Here is a 23,343-nt window from a genome sequence, read left to right as displayed (position 1 = left end):
TTAATTGTAGCAATTGCTTGCTACAATGTGCATCTAAAAGGAAAGCATTTGCACGGCCTTGGGAACGAGACGTGTGACTGGCTGGAGTGAGACAGTATGGACATGGCAGGCCAAATGGCCACCTCCTATGCTGGAACCATTCTGTGATTTCTGTCAATCACCTGGAAAATGTAGCAAATATTTTTTCCCTGTATTCTTCTCTTCGTCCCACGGACCTGTTATGAGGGATTCAAGTTTCCCGCCGATCTTTTTGTTATACTTGACTACTGCCACTTCGGCTGCAATTTTTTTTTTGTCAGACTAGATATCAAGTCAGAGAGACTCTTTTAGTCTTAATGTGATGCAGTTACCCAATTCAGCATTGTGGCATCGACTGGTGTGTGATCGAACAGAACACCTCTATGTCGCATGTGATACTACATGTATTTTGGCTCAGTTGATAATTCATTCTTTCTTGAGTCAGAAGCTTGATGGCAGATTTCAGAACTTGCAATTCTTAATGCAGGACTGATGGAATAACGCATTGGAGGAGGAGTGTTGCATTGTCTTTTAGATCAAATGACGTTTGAAGGTCTTGCCTGCCTGTTTGAATTGTTCAGTTTTAGGATTACAAGACACAGTTTAAAAAGCAATGGATTCTTTCAGATTTTTGGCTGCATTCTTCCCTCAGCAGCATGTCTGAAAAATAATTTAACTGGTCCGTCATCTAATTGTTTTGAGGATTTTGCCGTGCGCAAAAATAGCTGTCACATTTGCTTGTGTAATTTGCTGCACTTCAAATAATGAAACATAATTGAAACACAGATGTTTGAGTTCAGGTGCTAAATGCATTTTTCAACCCTTTTTTTGTCGAGGGATACTGCTATGCAGCTGCCAAAAATAGTAATCATGTAAACATTTATTCTTGCATATAGATATTTTCCTCTGTAATCTTCTTGACTACTGGTGGCTTAATTGGTTTTCTATTATTTAAGTGTAACTAGTGTCACTGTGTAGGATGTGATCATTTGTGGGGCTAAACCATGGGAAAGCAAAATGAGTATTTATACAAATGCATATTTAGGTATGGAGCTTGGTGCAACTTTCTTTTCTCACTCATTTACTTGCAAGGCCTGGGTTTCAAGTTAGCCCTCATTCACTAGCCTGGCATGTTGTGCTGTTTAGTTAAGTGCATTGAAGGCTGATGTTAAATTTTTTTTGGGGGGCACTAAGTGAACTGAGAGGCATAGGGTTTGGCAGAAAAGTGGATGTGTTTCAGGATCAGCAGGCTCAAGGGGCTATATGGCTCACGCTCTCCTCCTACTTATGTACCTACATTCTTAGGTGAATGAGTTATAACAGCCTGAATATCATTCCAAGTGGACGTGTTCATCAAAAGCAAGGGTCCATTAGCCGGAGCCAGGTAGAAAAAAATAAATGCTAACTTGAGCAGGTATCTGAGAATGAGCCCGGAACTGTTTTCTCTCTACTCTCTTGCTGAGTATTCCACAATGTCTTCGACACCAAGTCAAACTTGAAATCAATGCTTAAGTACCACCCTCCCTCTCTTACCTTCCTCCTTCCCAGATCTCCCTCTATCTTCCTGTCTCCACCTATATCCTTCCTTTGTCCCGCCCCCCTGACATCAGTCTGAAGAAGGGTCTCGACCCGAAACGTCACCCATTCCTTCTCTCCTGAGATGCTGCCTGACCTGCTGAGTTACTCCAGCATTTTGTGAATAAATACCTTCGATTTGTACCAGCTTCTGCAGTTATTTTCTTATATTACATATACCCTCCCTTCACTGGTCAAGTCTCTTGTCCAGCTCCCTAGCTAAGTATCTAGCTAACCCAGCTGCTCCTGCAAACACTGAGCCAAATTGAAAACAATCTAAATAAAGCACTGAGCCAGTTGGCATTTACCAGCACGACCTGAATCTAAAAGATCTAACGGAATGTAGATCTGAGTTGACGCACATTTGGGTCCCAGTGGGCTTGGGTTGGGTTGCCAGGCACTAACTCATAGTGTAGCCTATCTTTTGTAACCATCTAACCTAATTGGCTGAGCTAGCTTGCAATTGACTATTCTCCCTAAACTACATTAGCTGCAGTAGGATCTTCAAATTGGCAGATAAACTGTTCCAAAGTCCTTTTTATTCGCTCAATGTATTTGAATGTTAATTTAATAAATTACCAACAAATAAATATTCTCGATTTTTAATTTGTTTTTGAATCAAGGAAAGCAGGTTTGCTCTCCACTGAGTTTTTTATTCTTGACATCTCTTTCTATAGGGCATTTCTGGGCTCACCATTGGTGTGCAGCCTGGTCACATGATGTGCAGGGTGAGGGGCAAGGATTGGTCAATGTGGATAAAGCTGTAATCTCAGGAATCTCGCAGGTGAGCTTCAATCTCAAAGTTCCTCATGTAATGCATTCTGAAGTGTGAGAGGTCTGAGTAATTGTCTTCGATGATTGTTACTAACTTTGAGGGCCACGATCTCAACTTGTCAGAGCACTAAATGCGACTGCATAACATGGTGACAGACAAATGCGTTTCTGCTTTCCCCCACTGTTGTATCAACCGTCGTTGACTGAAGACAGAAACTAGCGCCAGTAGTTCCACTTCAATAGATGTGTTAACTGGGATGATCCCTTTTCTTATTGCATCTTTATGATGGAATAAATGGGTGGAGAGGGAGAAGAAGATTGGGGTGGATCTCAGGCCTCAAAAATGGGTCCAAAGGCAATTGTAGCAGTTTGGAGAATCTCCTTTTCTGTAAAATGCAATAATAGGCCAGATCCTCTGCCTTGTCGACCATTTACTGACGTAACTGTTGCTGCTTACCTGTATTTCTAGTCAGAAAGTGGTTAGTACAGGTCCACCATCGAATTTCTGGCAACTGGTGGTCCAGCACCTCCTTTGATCCAGACAAAATTATGAGAGCGCACTTGAAATCTGCCCAGAAGTCCCCCCGAAAATGTGACGCCTAGGCTGGGTGAGGCGGCCAATCTTGACCTCATTGGGACTTCCGTGGCCGATCGGCGGGTGGAATTTGCCCCCTGCGACCAGGGCTCTGGATTCATTCCTAGAGCCGACTTTGTGGGCCGGTATCTCTGCTCCCGGCAGCCTAGACGGACCGTTCCGGTACTGTTTGACTCCTCTCGGAGGCTGTGACCTCGGTTGATCTGGCAAAATGGATAACCCAGCAAGGCTCTGGAGCCAAGGCTGCCGGAAAATTGGTGGTGTGCCTGTATCTGAAGTTAAATATTCCTTTTGGATAGCGGTTTCTCATTCTGCATCTGCAGTTGTGTCATAGAGATGCAACACATTTTACATTCATCCTACATTGGTTCCATTGTTTTAATTTTCCCACATTGTCTTCAGTATGCCAACACCCCCCCCCAATGAACAGTGGTCAGTTTCTGGGTTGTGGGGAGGAAACCAGAGCACCCAGGGAAACTCGTATGGAGATAGGTAGAGCGTGCAACACCACACAGGCGCCTCCCATGTTCAGGATTGAACCTGGGTCTCTGGAACTGACAGACACTGGACAGACTAGCAGCATCACTGACTTGCTGTGCCAATTGTGAACTGTTTCCATTTTGATGCTGTATTTATAAAACAGTATTTTGTTGCAATGAGTATTTGCCTGATTTCTGTTTCTGGCTAAATGCTGTACTGAAAATAAATAATAACCATAAATAATAACCATTTGAAGAGTAACATTGTGTGTATTTGCTTTCATAGAAATGCGAATATTGTAAACGGTTGGGTGCCACCATCCGATGCCAGATGGAAGGATGCTTAAGATCGTACCACTTTCCCTGTGCAGCAGCATCTGGATCCTTTCAGTCAATGAAATTCCTGACGCTTCTCTGTCCAGACCATACAGATAAAGCAGTCCAAATAGGTAGTAGAACGTGCTTTTATAGACACATACATGCTCATGATGTTATTCACGTTGTGAAGTTGCAAAATCTGGTACAAGAATAAAGCTATTGCTAGCAAATATAACTTGTTTATGTATTTAAAGTGAGAATCTTTTCTTGGGGTGTTGGTGTTACGCGGGTGTTTGCTTCGATGTCAGCATTAATTTGCCTAATCTTGCAAATATATGGAAAAGAGCTTGCAATCGATTTAAGCAATCTTGGGTGAATAGTTCCCTTGCTCTACTTTTGCTGGAGATCCACCTCTGATCCTAAACTGGTCATACCTATGGTCCCATACATTTAAATGTTCATTCCTATCCCTGTAGATGGATGAAAGGGTTTTTATTTGCTTAATATTATATATTTTAAACATTTTTATTGTTGATTAAAACCTTTTTTAATAGCACTTAAATGCCTTTGAATAATGAAACAATTAAAAATTGTATCAAACAAGGTCTTTGAGTCTTGACTGTTGGCCTCCAGCTTTGCCTCTCTTCAAAAGTTGTTTTGGTTTTTTGGGAGTGAGGCCTTTGCAATATGTCTGTGGTCAACTTGCAGCCAAGGCATTGTTACACCTCTTGGGTCTGAATGAGTTGGCTTGGCTCTCCCCATCTGTTCCAGATATGTGTGGACAGGTCTGGACTGTGGGCGAAAGAATCCAGCAGGTTTTTCCCCAGTGTGTTCTTGATGTAGTCCCAGTGTGTGCTACTAATATCTGTTACTGTAATGCACAGCAGGGCATTTTTTGCAGTGGTTGACCATGTTGGAGAAATATGAATTTTCCTCTCGTGATCCTCCCTGTGGGAACTTGCCAGAGCTGTTGCATTTTCCAATGCTGATTCTAATACTGCATTAACTCGGATGAATGAAGAAAAAGAATTGCATTTACACTAGCTTTAATCTTGGGATATTGCAAAGTGTTTTTACAACCAATGAAGTACATTTTCAAGTGTACCAGCATTATAGGGTGCATGACAGCCACTTTACACACAAACTCCCACAAGCAACATAATGATGATCAGCTACCTATTTTATGTGATGTTGACTGCTGGAAAATGCTGCCCATGAACATGGTTACTCTCTTTGATAGAATAAGGATGCTTCCATGGCAGCCATGTCTGACTAGCTTAGTTTACAGATTAAAACGATCATAAAATGAAATGTGTTGGAAGGTAATCTGAGTTTCCTTTTACTGTGAATTGAAATTGGTCACCTGCAACAAATTCTTAAAAACCAAGTCATAATTATGTTGCCATTTTTCTTTCATTTTAGCAAAGGATGAGGCCAATTGTGGTGTGTGTGATGCTCCAGGGGATCTCCTGGACCTTCTCTTCTGTACCAGCTGTGGACTGCACTATCATGGTGCATGCCTGGAAATCGTAGTGACACCAGTTAAACGTGCAGGTTGGCAGTGTCCTGAGTGCAAAGTATGCCAGACGTGCAGGTACGTAACTCTTTCAGATTGACAAAATGTGCACCACTGATACATCGTTGTGAAGGGAAGGGGAAGAAAATTTTAGAAAAATTGCACAATTGGAATATGAATAGTTTCGATTTTTTAGAGATACAGCGCGGAAACAGGCCCTTCCGCCCACCGAGTTGGCGCCGCCCAGCGATCCTACACTAGGGACAATTTTTACATTTACCCAGTCAATTAACCTACATACCTGCATGTCTTTGGAGTGTGGGAGGAAACCGAAGATCTCGGAGAAAACCCACGCAGGTCACGGGGAGAACGTACAAACTCCGTACAGACGGTGCCCGTAGTCAGGATCGAACCTGAGTCTCCGGCGCTGCATTCGCTGTAAGGCAGCAACTCTGCTGTAAGGCAGCAACTCTACTGCTGCGCCACCGTGCCGCCCAAGTTGCAAAGAGAAAAATCTAAAGATGATGGAGGGTATTCCATGTTCTCTTCGTCAAGTCATTTTATGATGGTATCTTGATTTCATAGGTTGTAGGAGCAGAATTAGGCCATTCGGCCCATCAAGTCCACTCCGCCATTCAATCATAGCTGATCTATCTGTCCCTCTCAACTCCATTCTCCTGCCTTCTTCCCATAACCCCTGACACCCGTACTAATCAAGAAATTTGTATAGTTTTACTGTAATGTGTAGCGTGCAGGCAATTTTCTATTGGACTGTTGATTTTACATAATGATGCTCATTAAGTAATGCAATACATTTTATGGAAAATTTGTGTTCACATTTATGATAACATCCGTGAAATATTTTGTCACTACAGTAATGTTATAAATTTGTGTAGATTAGTTTGTAACATCTCCTGTTGCATCCATGTAGGCAGCCTGGTGCAGACACTATGATGCTTGTGTGTGATGCGTGTGACAAGGGCTATCATACGTTTTGCTTGAAACCAGCAATGGAGTCGCTACCTACGGACAGCTGGAAATGCAAGGTTCGTCTGTGTGTATCAGAAGCAGATGTAGATGACAAAGTAATCATGTTCAATATAGCGGTGTGCATGATGACTTCAATCTGTTGTGTTTGGATAACTCGCGATGGAGTTTAAACATTTCCACGTTCAACGAATTGCAGCATGATGGTTGAGAAATTGCAATGTTTTTCTAAGCACTCTTGCCTTTGACATTGGGAATTCTGGGATTAACTATTTTCTTGCATGATGGTTAAAGTAACAAAATCAGGAGTTGTCAGTTGAACCCTTGTCCTTACTGTGTCATTCAATAAAATCATGGTGATCCTTAACCGAACCAGCATATTCCTACATTAACTCAATCTCCATTGATTTCCACAATATTCAAAAATGTATCTTTGCCTCAAAACTGTCAGTGACTGAAGCCCTACAATCTTCTTGGGTAGAGAATTTGAAAGATTTATCACCGTCTTGGTGAAGAAAACACTTTTCATCTCATTCCTGAATGCCGACTCCTTATTCTGAGACTATGATCTTTGTTCATAGATGCCCCAGGCAATATCATCTCTGAATGTGTCTTAACCCCGTAAGAGTCCCGTAAGTTTCATTGAGATCGCCTCTCATTCTCCTCGAGGAATCAATCAGGGGAGGCTTCCTTGCACTGACTGAAAGCAATTCCTTTCTTAGTAAGGGAGACCTGTATATAGGATATTTGCAGTGCGGACAGACTTGTGTAATGCCAGTAAGATATCTTTACTCACACACTTGCATCCTCTTCCAATAATGACAGTTTACTGTTTACCTTTTAAATTGCTTGCTGTACCTCCAGATTAACTTCCAATTGTTTGTTTACAGACACCCAGATTTAATGAATGGCAATCCCTTTCAATCTGCCGCTATTTAAAACAAAATCTCAGCCATTCTATTTTTTTTCTACCAAAGTATATGGCCCCACATTTTTCCACATTATGTTCCATCCTTCATGTACATTGTGGAACAATTGTGAGACTGAAAGTCTTGTGTTGGGTTTTGTTTTCAGTGCAACTTATGGAACTGTTCCAACCTTATTTTACTCGTTTGAGAAACTGCACTGCTTGCCATTAAGTCAAATGGTTAAAAGATGGGATTTGACATATTCAAACCAATTTCACTTCCGAATTCTTTTCTGCAGAACTGTCGTGTGTGCTGTGATTGTGGTTCACGATCTGCAGGGAAACATGCCAATACGCAGTGGCATCAGAACTACTCTGTTTGTGAGAAGTGTTACTGGCAAAGGAACAGGGACAGTGCTGTGTGTACGATATGTGGTAAAACAAATGGACAAACTGATGACACTTTAAACTGCCATATCTGCCAAAAGTAAGTGGCTTCTGACGTTAGCATTTACTCATTTGGTCTGGGAAAACTGTTAGTTTAGCAGCAGCCATTATTGTCAATTGGTTCCATCATAAATCACAGCATGGCATACATGGTTTCTTTGCAACCGTTTATGTGCTTTTTTTCTTTTTCTTCCTGTTATTTAGTGATAACATATTTGGGTTACAAGTGAATGTTGGTGAATTTTAATGTTCTTCAACCAAGAACGTAGTTGGCGAAGTCTTGTATATAATTGTGTAGAACTTTTGCCTCCGTAACTATCCCATTTAAGCTAGCTGGCCACGCTTTCACTTGATCGGTGGTAAATGTTTTTTGTATTTGCGTTAATTGCTCTTGCATTCAATCTTTTTCAATTTGTTTTCAGAGACATATTACTATAATATCCCCCTCCGCATTTTAAGAGTTCCTCATCCACTAGTTCTTAGCTGGAGTGTGAGATCAGCCAGTGGGTGTCAGTAATGTTTGTCCACAACCCTTCCCCTCCTTCAGGGAAGTCTGATGTTTTTATTATTCCATTTGCAATCAGGGATTCAAATGATATTAGAGATTCTGAATAGGATTGAGTTGTAATCGTATTTAGTTCCTATGTCTATTTTATCTTTGCAGTTTAAAGTTTTATGTTTTTCATGTGCTTGTTGTATTTCTTCTTCTCAGGTGGATCCATACAGACTGTGGCCCTTCATCTCTCAATTTGCCAGGGCAACAGTACACATGTGCAACGTGTAAAAACTCTCTGCAACATTCAGGGCTTTCATCTCCTGAGCCTGTTGATGAAAGGCAATTGAAACTTGAGTCAGCGGCATCGGGTATGGTTGAATAGATTTACTTGTTTGCCCTGAAAAGTTTAATTGCGCTGGCCTGGCAACACTGAAAATGCTTTTTGCAAGCCAAGTTGCAAAATCTAGTGTACCTGTTTTATTTGATCACTTGGATCCTGTTGCACTGCAGACTTCAGGTTTTATTAATCACACTATAACCTTGAAGGAATTGGAGCTGCGACTTTCAGTGTCTTGTTATGACCGCATTGAATGCATGCTTAATTTATCATATCATATCATATCATATATATACAGCCGGAAACAGGCCTTTTCGGCCCTCCAAGTCCGTGCCGCCCAGTGATCCCTGTACATTAACACTATCCTACACCCACTAGGGACAATTTTTACATTTACCCAGCCAATTAACCTACATACCTGTACGTCTTTGGAGTGTGGGAGGAAACCGAAGATCTCGGAGAAAACCCACGCAGGTCACGGGGAGAACGTACAAACTCCTTACAGTGCAGCACCCGTAGTCAGGATCGAACCTGTGTCTCCGGCGCTGCAATCGCTGTAAAGCAGCAACTCTACCGCTGCGCTACCGTGCCGCCCGTGACTGGCAATAAAATCTAGCATAGTTTAACAAAGTGATCATTTTAGTCTTTCAGTCATTTTGATGTACATTCCTCTTGCGACTTTCAGCAATGTTATGTAATTGTTTGAATGTTGATCTCATTAAGGAGTTGTCCTACCTTTTGTGATGTCCATACATTAGGGATGAGTAATTCCTGACTTTTGACAGAATTTGCATCTTGCAATTATTAAATTCCAATATTACAAATGGCTTTTCAACTTTCCACTTCACCTTTGTAGATGTCACGAACCATATAGGGCGCATGAGCCACATCTGGCCTATTGGATGGGATCATCCTACCCATAAGCACTTGGTATCCTTTTTGCCCTGTGAGGTCTCCTTCTATCCCATCTGGCTACTCATTATACTATATCTGTCTTTACCAAAGGCTTGCCAGTAGTTCTTGGAATTATGGCATTTCAATGGTTAGCGCAAAATTTTTCTTGATTTTTTTTGCTTTTAACAAGCTCATCCGTATAGTCTTGAGTATGGTGTTCATCTGTTATGATCTTCTGTGTCATGACTTTGAGTTACATTTTTGCTGTTTCAATTACTATAAATATCTATGATACTGCAGCAGTCATTTAGTCTGCACATGGTTAATTTTATGATGTGGGCCACTTGACAGGTGATGGCACTCCGGCACAGAATGAGTTGCCATTTGCTACTATTTCTTCTGCTTGCTTCTGCTGTTCCTGATTATTGTGCCTTTTGTAGATTGGTTGGTCTTTTGGAGTCATACAGTAATATCGCATGGAAACAAGCCTTTCCGCCAAACACTCCATGCCGACCTACGCTAGTTCCATTTGCCCGCATTTGACCCATAGTCCTCCAAAGCTTTCCTGACCATGTGCCTATCCAAATGCCCTTTAAACGTTGTTATTGTACCAGTCTCAACCACTTTCTCTGACAGCTTGTTGCATCTACATACAACAAACTAATAACTGTAATGCTAGGTAACAATAATAGTGCAATACTAAAGTCAGTAGTGCAACACAGTCCATTAAGTGTGAAGAAGGCTCTCGACCCAAAACGTCACCTATTCCTTTTCTCCAGAGATGCTGCCTGACCCGCTGAATTACTCCAGCATTTTGTGTCTCCACAGTCCATTAATTTGTTTTGAAGGGAATAAGTTATTCCGCTCTATGCAACAGAATGAATGGCAGTCTGCTTTGCTTTTCTGAGCTAATGAGTGAAGCACAACAGAAGTCATGATGACCTTTGCATATCCTCTCCGGTGATATTGCTAAGATCAAGATGCAAGGATTGAACTTATCGTAGCTTGTGGAATTGCAAATTCATGCTTTATAAAACTGTACCTTTGTTACAATAATGTTTAAATCAAAGGACTGCTCTTGAAGTCTCTGGGGTTATTTACAATCAAATATTATTTTCTGTTGAGCAGAGAAAATGAAAGAAAGTGAGTGGACTGAAAGGCAACAAAAAGATTTGAAACCAGAACAGCAATTGACGAGTGAATGTAGTGCTGAAGACTCTTTGCATGAACACGAGGGTGAGAAATCTCCTCTTAAACTGTGGTTGTTTAATCTGTTGCGACATGTGCTCTTGACTTGTAACTGTTATTTTCATGTCCCTTTTGTACAACTGAATTTATTTTCATAAACAAAATCAAATAGTTCCAATATCTTGCTGCCTAAAACATCCATTCGGTCAGGTTTTTGTCCTGCTCCAATCCTTTGGTTGTGCTTGCATGTTTTTGGGTATGGAAGTCTAGAATATTAACCCAGTGCAATAAGATAATCGCTTGCAGAGAGTGTAGTTTAATTGATTTTTCTCTCTATCCTGCCCTCTGCACTCTTCTGATTTTCATCATTCAGACCACCTGAGACTGATGTTGGAATATGACCATTTGCTAGCCGGATGGTCACATCGCACAGTGAACCGGCACAGATCTACTTGCACTTTATTCTGTTTTAAAACTGTTCCAATTTGTTTCATTGGGTTGTTTAAATTAATACTGACTAGCTAATTAATTTATTGCATCGTATGGGAGGTGCATTCCCAATCTCGTTGTACCCCTGTACAATGACAATAAAGATGTATTGTAATGTATTAGGAGAAAGCAGAATAGATGTTGTGTGTGGGTGGATGGGAATAGAGTTATAATTCTGGAGTAAATTGAAACACAAAAATTACTACCAGTCTGAAGAACAATCCCCACCCGAAATGTCATCTGTCCATTCCCTCCACAGATGATGCCTGATCCGTGAAGTTCCTTCAGCACTTTTTTTTTTGCACAAAATGGCAGCATCTGCAGTCTCTTGTGTTTAGGATGCATCTTGTATTGCTAAACCAAATAAGGAGGGTTCAGGGGGAAAACATCAGAGTTCCACTTCCACATACACTCCATTCGTAAACGTCAAAACGTTTTTTAATTGACCAGATTGAAAATATCCAAACGTTTTTGTGTAACAATTTCATGGAGCACTAATATGATTACTAATATTAATGTTTTACCTTGCTTGTAGCAGTTCCATCACAAAGTTAATTCCTTGCTTTGTCATTTTGTGGGGCTACTACATTTTGCAGTTTTGTAAATCACCCACTCATTTCGTCGCATCTTCAACCACATCTGGTGCTTTAATGCCACGGTTTATGCTCTTCAGAATCAAGTCTATTGGTTGGCCTCACTGGCCACTTGGACCTACATTTCATCACTAATAATGTGATTGGCTGTTACTGTTCCCATTGAGTGCTGCCACTAATACATCAATGAATGCAATAAAAAAAACAATGTCCACTAGGTGTCTTGGGAGGATTGCACAATGAATTATTTTAATTTAGAAACTCTTACGCTTTTATTTCGAAATTACTGTTACGCAGGTTAATTCAGCAGCATTCTGTACTAACAATACCCTGTGGAAAGATATAAGGGAAACACTTTTTCTGTTTTTTGTTTTTGCTTGAGTGAGAAATGTTGACCAGCGTATCAGATAACAATATTTTGTTACTGTTTACATATTACCATAGGATATTGAAGGGCAACAAGGAATTTTGGGTTTAAACTTGTTTGCAGAATATATTTTATACAACATCAAATGTTGACTGAGACTGAGCTTGTACCCATTTTGGCTCTTGAACCCACATTTTTTTAACTGTTGAAGATAACATGGTGAGGTAGACAGCTTTTTGAAAACAAAACATGGGAGGGAATTACAAATTCTTTATAAATTCACATATGTACCTTACTGAAATGCCAGTGGGCATTGCAACTGAGGCAATTAAATATTGTGAAATGTTTTCTTTGATTATGCCATCTCGCACAAGTTGTTATGGAGCTCCTGAAGACAGGTATTTCGAATCCAAACCAAATAACTACTGCATCATGTTCTCGGATTCTAATGATTTCAAGAGCTCCTTTGTTCTTCAAACTTAATTTGTGATAATTTGTTTTTAAACCCGTCAATGGCACAGTTATAAAGAATGTTGTGAAAGAGACAGAAGGTTAATAATGTCGGTGGAGCATAGTTGATAAGAGAGCTTACCAATACTGTGCTAATTAAAATGTTTTTGTTAGATTCTATCAACACAGGTGGTAACGTGGAACTGGAAAATCCAAAGCAACAAATATCTCGCGTTAGCGTCGTGGAACGGGTGGAATCTCCGTCTCTTGCTTCTTTGGAGGAAAATGGAGTTGGAGTCTCAACTGCAGAGAAAGAAATTGAACATGAACATCTCACTGAGGGATCCCAGTCTTCTCATAACACAGAGATTCATAAGACCTGTGAAGGTGGGACAGATGGACCACAATCTGAGAGCATTGAAAGTTCACTGGAGTCTACAGAAAAAGAATTTACAGAACACTCTAGTTCAGACAAGACAGATCAACCAGAACATTTCTTACAGACAAAGGAAATAAAAATGGAAAGTTTAGACCAGGCAGAGACTTGCAGTCAAGCAGACATTGATGCTCATCCTAATAGTTCCATTCCGCAGGAGACAAAAGCCAATCACCTTGCCACAGACCCTGACTTGATGGATTCTGTCAGCAGTTCTGCTGAAACACAGGGAGATGGTGCTTCCTTTGTTATCATCAAGCAGGAGACTGACAAAATCCATAAAGATAAAACTGAACTCTGTGATATTCCTGCTGATTCAACTTGTGGGTCTGTGGATAGAGGTGACGTTTCTGACTTGGTCTCTGATGGAATGGGGACTAAGAGAGAGCCTGTTGAGATGGACAATAATGATGAAGTGACTCCTATGGAGGTTGTACCTGCAGGTATTAGGCTGAAGACTGAGCAAGATACTCAGATGGAAGTGCAGGATGCTGTAAGCACAGACTCTACCTGTAACATGCTCATTAAATCTGCAATTGTGGAGGAGATGTCAAATCAAAGTCAAACTGACTCAAATAGCACCTGCTTGGAACCAGATTTTTCAAATACTTTGGACCGTGATGCTGGTTTGGTTTCAATGGACGTTTGTATGACGGCAACAGATGATATTTCTCCAAGGCCGGAAGATGACACTGAAAAATCAAATTCAGACTTGCGGCTAACAGAAACAGAGGATTCCTTGCCAGCCGACCCTGGTATGATGAAAGGTGAATCTGGCAAGCCTGCAGTTATGAAGAGACGTTTCTCACCAGGTCGACCTCGGGTCAAACAGGTGAGGACAGGGGAAAATAGTTGTTTCTGCCTTAAGGCAGTTAAAATGGGAACGAGTTTGAATGCTTGGGGAAAGGGCTGCAGATAAACGTGATTAGATGTGTAGACATGCGAGTGCACATACTATTTTTCTCCCCATCAAAGTTTGGCTCTGACATAATGGTCAGACATAACTTCCTTTTCACAAAACCATGTTGACTTCGCCTGATTACATTACATTTTTATGTGCCCTGCTATAACATCTTTAGTAAAAGTCCCTAATGTATTTCCTATGACAGATATAATGGCAGCTGGCTGTTGTTTTATTCTTTGTCTCCCTTTTTGAATAAAATCATTACGTATGCTATTTCCCAAACCAGTGGAGTATTACCTGAATCTAGATAATGCTGGAAAAGTGAAACTACTGCATCAACTCTCACCAGTCACTGTTAGGATTCTAAAATGAAATCCATCAACACCCAGATCTGTCAGTCTGCAGCTCTAATAATTTGTGCAAACCCACTCTCCCCGTGATTGTAATTTTCCTGAGTTCCTCCCTCCCTTACAATTCCCAGTTAAGAACTATTGGTTACTTGTACCCTCTATATTGAAGACTAATACTAATTACCCATTTAATTGATCCCACCTGCTCCTTATCAATTATCCATGATCAATTCTCCAGACTTACATTCTATAGAGCAAGTGTTTGCTTTATTAACTCTTTTTAAAAAAATCTATAGAAACGTTTCCTACCACTGATTTGAGGCACACTGGCCTATAATTTCCTGGATTAACCCCATTTCCCTTCTTAAATAAATGAACAAAATTGGCTACTCTCAATTCCTCCATGGCCTTCCTGAGGCTAGGGAGGACACAAAGATCTTTATCAAGGCCTCAGCAAACTCCTGCTGCCTCTCTCAATAACCTGCAATAAATCCCATCAGGCCCTGGGAACAAGCGCCTTAATGCTCTTCAAGAGACCCAACATGACCACCTCCTTGCTCTAAAAATGCCCTTGCATATTAGTATACCCCCGCTAATCCTCTACCGTCTTACTAACCTCCATGTCCTTCTTGGTGAATACTGGTATAAAGTGTTTGTTTAGAACCTCATCTATGTCGTCTAACTCCAAGCATAAATCCCTTCCTTTATCCTTTTCCACCTTCTTAATTCTAATTTACTTATAAAATGTGTTAGGATTCTGTTTAATCATACTTGCCAAGGGCACTTTGTGGCCTCTTTTGGCCAAAATTCCCTGCTTGAGATCTTTCCTGCTTTCTTCAAAGGCCCTGTCTGATTTCATCTTCCCATCCCTTGCATCTGCTTTCTTTTTACATAGATACATAGACAATATGTGCAGGAGTAGGCCATTTGGTCCTTCGAGCAAGCACTGCCATTCAATGTGATCATGGCTGATCATCCACAATCCTGCCTTCCCCACATATGCCTTGATTCCACTGGCCCTAAGAGCTCTATCTAACTCTCTTTTGAATGCATCCAGTGAATCGGCCTCCACTGCCTTCTGTGGCAGAGAATTCCGCAAATTCACAACTCTCTGACTGAAAAAGTTTTTCCTCATCTCAGTTGTAAATGGCCTCCCACTTATTCTTAAACTGTGGCCCCAGGTTCTGGACTCCCCCAACATTGGGAACATGTTTCCTGCATCTCGCGTGTCCAATCCCTTAATAATTTTATATGCTTCTATAAGATCCCCTCTCATCCTTCTAAATTCCAGTGAATACAAGCCCAGTCGCTCCATTCTTTCATCATATGACAGTCCCGCAATCCCGGGAATTAACCTCGTGAACCTACGCTGCACTCCCTCAATAGCAAGAATGTCCTTCCTCAAATTAGGAGACCAAAACGGCATACAATTCTCCAGGTGTGGTCTCACCAGGGCCCTGTACAACTGCAGAAGGACATCTTTGCTCCGATACTCAACTCCTCTCGTTATGAAGCCAACATGCCATTTGTTGTCTTCACTGCATGCTTACTTTCAGTGACAAGGACACCAAGTCTCGTTGTACTTCCCCTTTTCCTAACCTTACACCATTCAGATAATCTGCCTTCCTGTTCTTACCACCAAAGTGGATAACCTCACATTTTTCCACATTATACTGCATCTGTCATGTATCTGCCCACTCACCTAACCTGTCCAAGTCACCCTGCATCCTCATAGCATCCTCTTCACAGTTCATACTGCCACCCAGTGTTGTGTTATCTGCAAATTTGCTAATGTTACTATTAACTCCTTCATCTAAATCATTAATGTATATTGTAAATTTTTCTTTTTGACCATATTTACAACCTCTCTGGTTATCCAAGGTTTCATTACTTTGCCATCCATTTCCCTCCTCCTACTGAAACATGCCAGTCCTGAACTCTCATCAGTTGGTCTTTAAATGATTCCACATGTGGAAGCTGCTCCCAATTTACTCTCCCTCGCTCCTGCCTAATAATGCAGTTTATTCTTTGTTGAGGTTTCCAGCATCTGTAATCTCTTGTGCCTCTTGCCTAATAATGCAAGTCCTTTGGTATGCACCTGCGAGATGTAACTATATTCTATATAAATTGAAGTATCATTAAATTATTTTACTTTGTGTACACTGTTCAATACTTATCAATACGTAATACTGAATAAACAACAAATATCCAGCTCCAGGTTTCTGCGTCCCTCGGATTTTGACCCAAAAATTCTGGCAGCGTAGGAAAGAGGTCATTTTGCTGAAGGCTATTTTAAGGAAGAGGATTGTTGCCAGCACTGCCGTATAGGTGTTTTAACTTGTCTATCTTCTGAGTTGAAGTATTCTGATCTCCCGGTGGCCGAGCACTTCAACTCCCCCTCCCATTCCCAGTCTGACCTTTCTGTCATGGGCCTCCTCCAGTGCCATAGTGAGTCCCACAATATCAGTGTACTCACTATGGGCCTCCTCCAGTGCCATAGTGAGTACACAATATCACTCTTGGATATGATCTATCGTTAAACTCAATAGAAATAGTCTTTTTTTAAAAAGGGTCATTTGCAAATGGTTTATTTTGCTTCAACAGGGTCGTTGTAACAGTTTTCCAGGTAAAAAGCGACCACGTGGTGGTCATGTTGGAAGAGGACGAGGGCGATCACGTTTGAAGTCTGTATCTGGAATCTTGGAGTCTCTGGGGGTAAGAAATGAATGGTTTGGGTCATTATAGAGCAATGCTCACTGTCTACCTAAAGATGATCCAAGTTGACCTTTCAAGTACACACATTTAAAAATGCTCATTGTTTCCTATTGAAAATTGAACCCAGAATGCAGAAAACATAATTTCTGAGCGACAGCACCAGGCCTAATGCATGGTGGTCTGATGGCACATTCCTGAATTTGATCTTGTATGAGAGAACCAAGAGAAAATGTTATCCTGTCAAATTCAGAATATTTTTCTCGTGGCATTAAATGACCTGAAAAGAAATTCAGGGACTTTAACTGTGGAAATGATTAAAACAAACTGAAGAAGGGTCTCGCCCCGAAACATCACCCATTCCTTCTCTCCCGAGATGCTGCCTGACCTGCTGAGTTACTCCAGCATTTTGTGAATAAATCGATTTGTACCAGCATCTGCAGTTATTTTCGTATAAAACTAACTATAATTTGATACCGATTTTCTAGTGCTGAACTATTTGTTTCCTGTCGTAGTCTACAGGAGTAGATACATCTCCAAGTAAAGATGATGACGATGACGATGATACAATGCACAATACGGTGGTCCTCTTCTCTACAGAAGACAAATTTATTCTCCTGCAGGTAGGATTTCTCCTTCTCACCATGGTGTATGTGGTTATAATTGTTATGTAGATTCTGGCATTTTGTTTGGGGGGGAAAAAAGCATGTTGTCACCTGGGTGTTGAGTGCCTGGCTCAATTTCCTGCCTATGTACCTGATATTTAGGTTCTGCAAGGGAGCCGAGGCTCCATGAGTTGGATTGTTGATGGGTCTTTCCACTTTTTTGTGTGCACTTGTAAATCTTGTGTTATAGACAATAGGTGCAGAAGGAGGCCATTCGGCCCTTCGAGCCAACACCGCCATTCAATGTGATCATGGCTGATCATTCTCAATCAGTACCCCGTTCCTGCCTTCTCCCCATACCCCTGACTCTGCTATCCTTAAGAGCTCTATCTAGCTCTCTCTTGAATACATTCAGAGAATTGGCCTTCACTGCCTTCTGAGGCAGAGAATTCCACAGATTCACAACTCTCTGACTGAAACAGTTTTTCCTCATCTCAGTTCTAAATGGCCTACCCCTTATTCTTAAACTGTGGCCCCTTGTTCTGGACTCCCCCAACATTGGGAACATGTTTCCTGCCTCTAACTTGTCCAACCCCTTAATAATCTTATACGTTTCGATAAGATCTCCTCTCATCCTTCTAAATTCCAGTGTATACAAGCCTAGTCGCTCCAGTCTTTCAACATCGTTCTGGACTAACTAGCAGAAGATGGCAATGGATGTTCCTGAGAGCAACCATGGCATTGGATTGTTAGAGAAGATATCTTAAGTTATTCATTCAATGCAGCAAACAATGTTGATTTGGATACTCAAATTTGCTGAATGACACATCAACCTGTGCGTGTTATTTTGAATATTATGCTGGGGAAATAAAGGAATAAAGTTTTTCGTCCCCCAATGAGTGTAACATTCAAGTACTCATTAAGCTTATCATATAAACTAGTGTTAGTTCATGATTTGGAGCTTCTGGTGGTGCTGTGACGTATGCAAGGATCCGACATCTCCAAGTTCTGGTCACACAATTTGTGCAATTTCGTATCTGTCAATGGAGACGCCGATTCATGGAGTCATGAAACACAAGTAACTTTTTTAAATATATATCAAAAAATACTTTATTCCAGTAATAAATATTTACAAAACATTTTCTTTCCAAAAACTCCATCCGACATTCCTGGAGGTTATACATTCAATACTAATATTCATTGTCAGATTTACACAGAATCCCTTCCCTTATTTGGAGGGGCGTCTCCACCACACCCTGCCCCCCATGTCCAGCAGCGGAAGGACCCTAGACTGTGGTCCTCCCCCACAGGGCCTTGGCGTTGGCTGCACCGAGCTTCAGTGCGTCCCTCAGCACGTACTCCTGTAGTCTGCAGCGGGCCAGTCGGCAACATTCCCCGACGGACAGCTCGTTCCGCTGGGAGGTCAACGAAGCTCAGGCAGACCAACGAGCGTCTTTCACCGAGTTGATGACCTTCCAACAGCCCTTTTCAGACACCATGTCCACACCCATCATCATTTACCCATCACTACTAATCTCATTTACCACGATTTGGCTCATAGCCTTCTATGCCATGGTGACTCAAATGCTTGTCTAGATATTTAAATGTAGTGAGAGCAGTTATTTTTTCTTTGTACACAGAAGCCAGTAGGCACAATTAATAAACATACGTGTCACATGGCTGGAAAACAAAACACGATGAGGTTTAACTTTTTAGCGGTGCCAGTAGGCTGTGCCGGCATGCGCCATCACAAAAAAAGCTCTTTCACCACCCACCCAGGGTTTGCATTCTCAATTCCAGTGACACATGGGAGAAAAAAAGAATTCCTCCTCAAGTCCACTCCAAACTTCCTTGCCTTATCCTCCTTTCCTCTTGCCTTAAACCTATGACTTCCATTTTTCTAGCACCTCGTTTGTAGGGAAATGTTTCCCATTGTCTACCCTGACTGTAGCCATGATGTTGATTCTTCAGTCCTGCCTCGGCCTTCTCGACTTGAAGGAACACAAACAGTCTCTCCAATCTTTCCTCATGAACACTCCATCCCAGTCAACGTACTATTAAAACTTCTTTGCACTCATTTCAGTGCAAACATATCTTTCCTATTGTGTGGTTACTAGAACTACACACCGTTTTCCAGCTGTGGACCAATCAATGTTTTACAAAGCTGTACCACTGTCCCCTGATCTTTTATTTCTATGCCCTGACTAATGAAAGTTCATATCCCTTGCACCTTCTTCGTTACCTTATCTACCTGTGCTGCCAGCCTTTGGAATCCTTCATCTTGTACACCCGAGATCTCTATTGCTCAATATTCCGTATGGTCTACCATTCATTGTGCATGCCCTACCCTAATGAGTTCTCCCCAAAGTGCATTACCTCACACTTGTGTGCACTTTAGGCATGTCCCAGTAGATGAAACATTTACAACATAAGCAACACACAGAGGCTTAACAGCTCATGCGTTATTTCACCCCATCCCAGAAGATCCCTTTGATCCACCCTTTCCTCTCCCCTGTCTGCATGTCCTACCTTAATGAGTCTTCCCAAAGTACATTACCTCACACTTGTGTGCACTATAGGGTACGTCCTAATAGACAAAACATTTACAACAAAGCGACGTAAAGAAGCTTAACAGCTTGTGTGTTATTTCACCCTATCTCAGAGGATCTGTTTTGATCCACCCTTTCCTCTCCCTAACCTGCTCTTATACCAGAATTAATTTATCTCTCGTCACATATGATGAAGGGTCTTCAGTTTGAAACTTAACCTGTTTCTATTTCCACAAATACCTACTAAGTTTTTCCATCATTTTCTGCTTTTATTTCATTTCACACTTGTCAGGACTAAATTGCATCTGTCATTGTTCTGCCCATTTAACGAACTGCTCATTATCTTCCTGCAATGTAAGACTATCCTCCTCACAATCAACACCACCACCAATTTTCATGTCATCTGCAGATTTATTAATTGTACTTACTACATTCATATCCAAATCGTTAATGTATATGATAAACGTTGGGGTCCCAGCAGCGATCCCTGTGGTACATCACTGGTCACAGCCTTGCAATCACAAAAACAACCCTTCACCATCAACCTCTGTCTCCCATCATGAAGTCAATTTTGGATCCAATTTGCCAATTCTTTTAATCTTTCAGATATTGCACTGATTTCCAAGGATAATTGGATTGTTGGAGCTGGGTGCTCTGCGCATGATCAGTTTCTGCATGTTGAACAGATGCTTGCTAATCTTTTGCTGCGGACTAATCTACAGGATTATTTTTTTAATGGTTGCATATTAATTTAAATGTAATGTGTTTTGAAATCTTGGGCTGACTGAAGTTTTTCTTTTGTTTGATCTAAAATTTGCATTCAGCATTGAACTTCAGCGTATTGCGCAGCACTGTGCTTTTCCCGAATAAGTTAATTTAATGTCGACAGTTATACTACAGCTGTCAGTAATGTTTGATCGCACTTAAATGTTTTGGAACATCACACTTCTTAGATTTAGATTTAGAGATACAGAGCGGAAACAGGCCCTTCGGCCCACCGAGTCCGCGCCGACCAGCGATCCCCGCACATTAACACTATCCTACACACACTAGGGATAATTTTTACATTTTACCCAGTCAATTAACCTACAAACCTGTACGTCTTTTGGAGTGTGGGAGGAAACCGAAGATCTCGGAGAAAACCCACGCAGGTCACGGGGAGAACGTACAAACTCCGTACAGACGGCGCCCGTAGTCAGGATCGAACCTGAGTCTCCGGCGCTGCATTCGCTGTAAGGCAGCAACTCTACCGCTGCGCCCCATAAACATGAGCAATAAATAGCAGTAATACATCAGCAGTAATTAATTCAGTAATATATCTACAGAATTGTAAATGTGTGTGTGTTTTTAGAGGAATTGCTTAAGAATAATTTGTAATGCTGTGGTTTTGTTATTTTTTAGGATATGTGTGTGGTATGTGGGAGCTTTGGACGGGGAATAGAAGGACAACTGTTGGCCTGTTCACAGTGTGGGCAGTGCTATCATCCGTACTGCGTCAATAGCAAGGTATGGAGGAAGAGAAAAGAAGATGATAGTCATATTTGCAGTGATGAGGTTATTGAACATTTAAGAAGGATGAAGGCACAGTTATTTATTCTTTGCACCCAAGACCTGTTGCATTGCACATTAACCAGTGGTTCACAATTAATGCCAGATGCTTCTGCATAATAAAGGATGAGCAAATCATAGCAGGTTAAAGATGTGCCAGCATAAGGCCACCCTTTGGACAGCAATATTTTCATATTTTAATAAGTTATGAAAGAAATAAGTAAAACTAAATCATTGAACATCTCTAATGGAGATCATTCAGTACACCATGAACCAAACTTCCTCTTTTGATTCAAGGACTTTGGTATGGAGAGAAAATACAATAAACTTGTTAATTTTTTTATAAACTGCTTGAATATTTGCATCCATTGACATGAGCAACTGAAACGCTCATTTTTTAATGCATCCAGTGGTAGCACACAGGTACAAACTAAAGACTGTTCTGTGTGCATCTTTGCAAAAAAATGTGGAAATCTTTCGTGCACCTTATCATACAACAGTAAAATCTCATGTCGATTCAGCAGTAGCAGCAGCAGCAAGCAGCAGTAGCAGCAGCAAGCAGCAGCAGTAGCACCAAGCTGTGTTGCTTGGGAAGTAGTGTGTGGGGATTGTGTGGGGATAGTAAGGAGTAAGACCTGTGTGATCTCCCGGACTAGTTTCGATCGCCTAGCTTGGGGTCGGAGAGGAATTTCCCGGATTTTTTCCCAAATTGGCCTGGGTTTTTTATCCGGTTTTTCGCCTCTCCCAGGAGATCACTCAGTTCTTTTGGGTGGGCGGTTGGAGCGGTTGGAGTAGCGGCCGGGCGGTAGGTTTAGTAACTGAGCGCGGGGCTTTGTTTGGAGAGTATGACTGCCAGGGCAGTTTTTTGTTCTGGGTGTCAGATGTGGGGAATCTGGGAGTCTGATAGTCTTCCAGACATCCACATCTGCGCCAGGTGTGACGAGATGGGGCTCCTAAGGGACCGTATTAGGAACCTGGAGCGGCAGATTGATGACCTCCGTCTGATCAGGGAGAGTGAGGAGGTTATAGATAGGAGTTACAGGGAGGTGGTCACTCCTAGACCACGGGAGGTAGACAAGTGGGTCACTGTTAGGGGGGGCAAGGAACAGAGGCAGGGACTAGGGAGTACCCCGGTGGCTGTACCCCTTGGAAATAAGTACTCCTGTTTAAGTACTGTTGGGGGGGACAGCCTACCTGGGGGCAGCGACGGTGCCCGGGCCTCTGGCAAGGAGTCCGGCCCTGTTGCTCAGAAGGGTAGGGAAAGGAAGAGGAGAGCAGTAGTAATAGGGGACTCTATAGTGAGGGGGTCAGATAGGCGTTTCTGTGGACGCAGTCGGGAGACCCGGATGGTGGTTTGCCTCCCTGGTGCCGGTGTCCGGGATGTGTCTGAGCGTGTCCAGGATATCCTGAAAGGGGAGGGAGAGGAGCCAGAGGTCGTGGTACATATAGGTACCAACAATATAGGTAGGATAAGGGAAGAGGTCCTGAAAGGAGAATTCAGGGGGCTAGGAAGAGAGTTAAAAAAAAGGACTTCCAAAGTAATAATCTCAGGCTTACTGCCTGTGCCACGCGATAGTGAGAATAGGAATGGAGTGAGGTGGAGGATAAATACGTGGCTGAGGAACTGGTGCAGGGAGCAGGGTTTCAAGTTTCTGGATCATTGGGATCTCTTCTGGGGGAAGTATGACCTGTACAAAAAGGACGGGTTGCATCTGAACCCGAGGGGGACCAATATCCTGGCGGGGAGATTTGCTAAAATAACTGCGGAGACTTTAAACTAGTACGGTTGGGGGGAGGGACTCAAACACA

General features: G+C 41.8%; 1 protein-coding gene across 13 annotated transcripts in view; it reads left to right on the top strand.

Moving 5' to 3' along the window:
• Nucleotides 1–23,343, top strand: part of kmt2d (lysine (K)-specific methyltransferase 2D) — a 144,865-nt gene that overhangs the window by 27,517 nt on the left and 94,005 nt on the right. For all 13 annotated transcript variants that reach the window (XM_078431613.1, XM_078431623.1, XM_078431612.1 and 10 more), the window contains 11 exons: nt 2,271–2,377; nt 3,728–3,890; nt 5,182–5,353; nt 6,207–6,321; nt 7,469–7,656; nt 8,329–8,480; nt 10,472–10,579; nt 12,605–13,698; nt 16,725–16,835; nt 17,348–17,455; nt 21,388–21,492. In XM_078431613.1, coding sequence (XP_078287739.1) covers nt 2,271–2,377; nt 3,728–3,890; nt 5,182–5,353; nt 6,207–6,321; nt 7,469–7,656; nt 8,329–8,480; nt 10,472–10,579; nt 12,605–13,698; nt 16,725–16,835; nt 17,348–17,455; nt 21,388–21,492 — 2,423 coding nt within the window. The remainder of the gene's footprint in view (nt 1–2,270; nt 2,378–3,727; nt 3,891–5,181; nt 5,354–6,206; nt 6,322–7,468; nt 7,657–8,328; nt 8,481–10,471; nt 10,580–12,604; nt 13,699–16,724; nt 16,836–17,347; nt 17,456–21,387; nt 21,493–23,343) is intronic.

Source organism: Rhinoraja longicauda, chromosome 42 (assembly GCF_053455715.1).
Source record: "Rhinoraja longicauda isolate Sanriku21f chromosome 42, sRhiLon1.1, whole genome shotgun sequence".
Lineage (NCBI taxonomy): Eukaryota > Metazoa > Chordata > Chondrichthyes > Rajiformes > Arhynchobatidae > Rhinoraja > Rhinoraja longicauda.
Note: the sequence above shows the minus strand (reverse complement) of the source record. Positions and strands in the feature narration are given on the sequence as shown.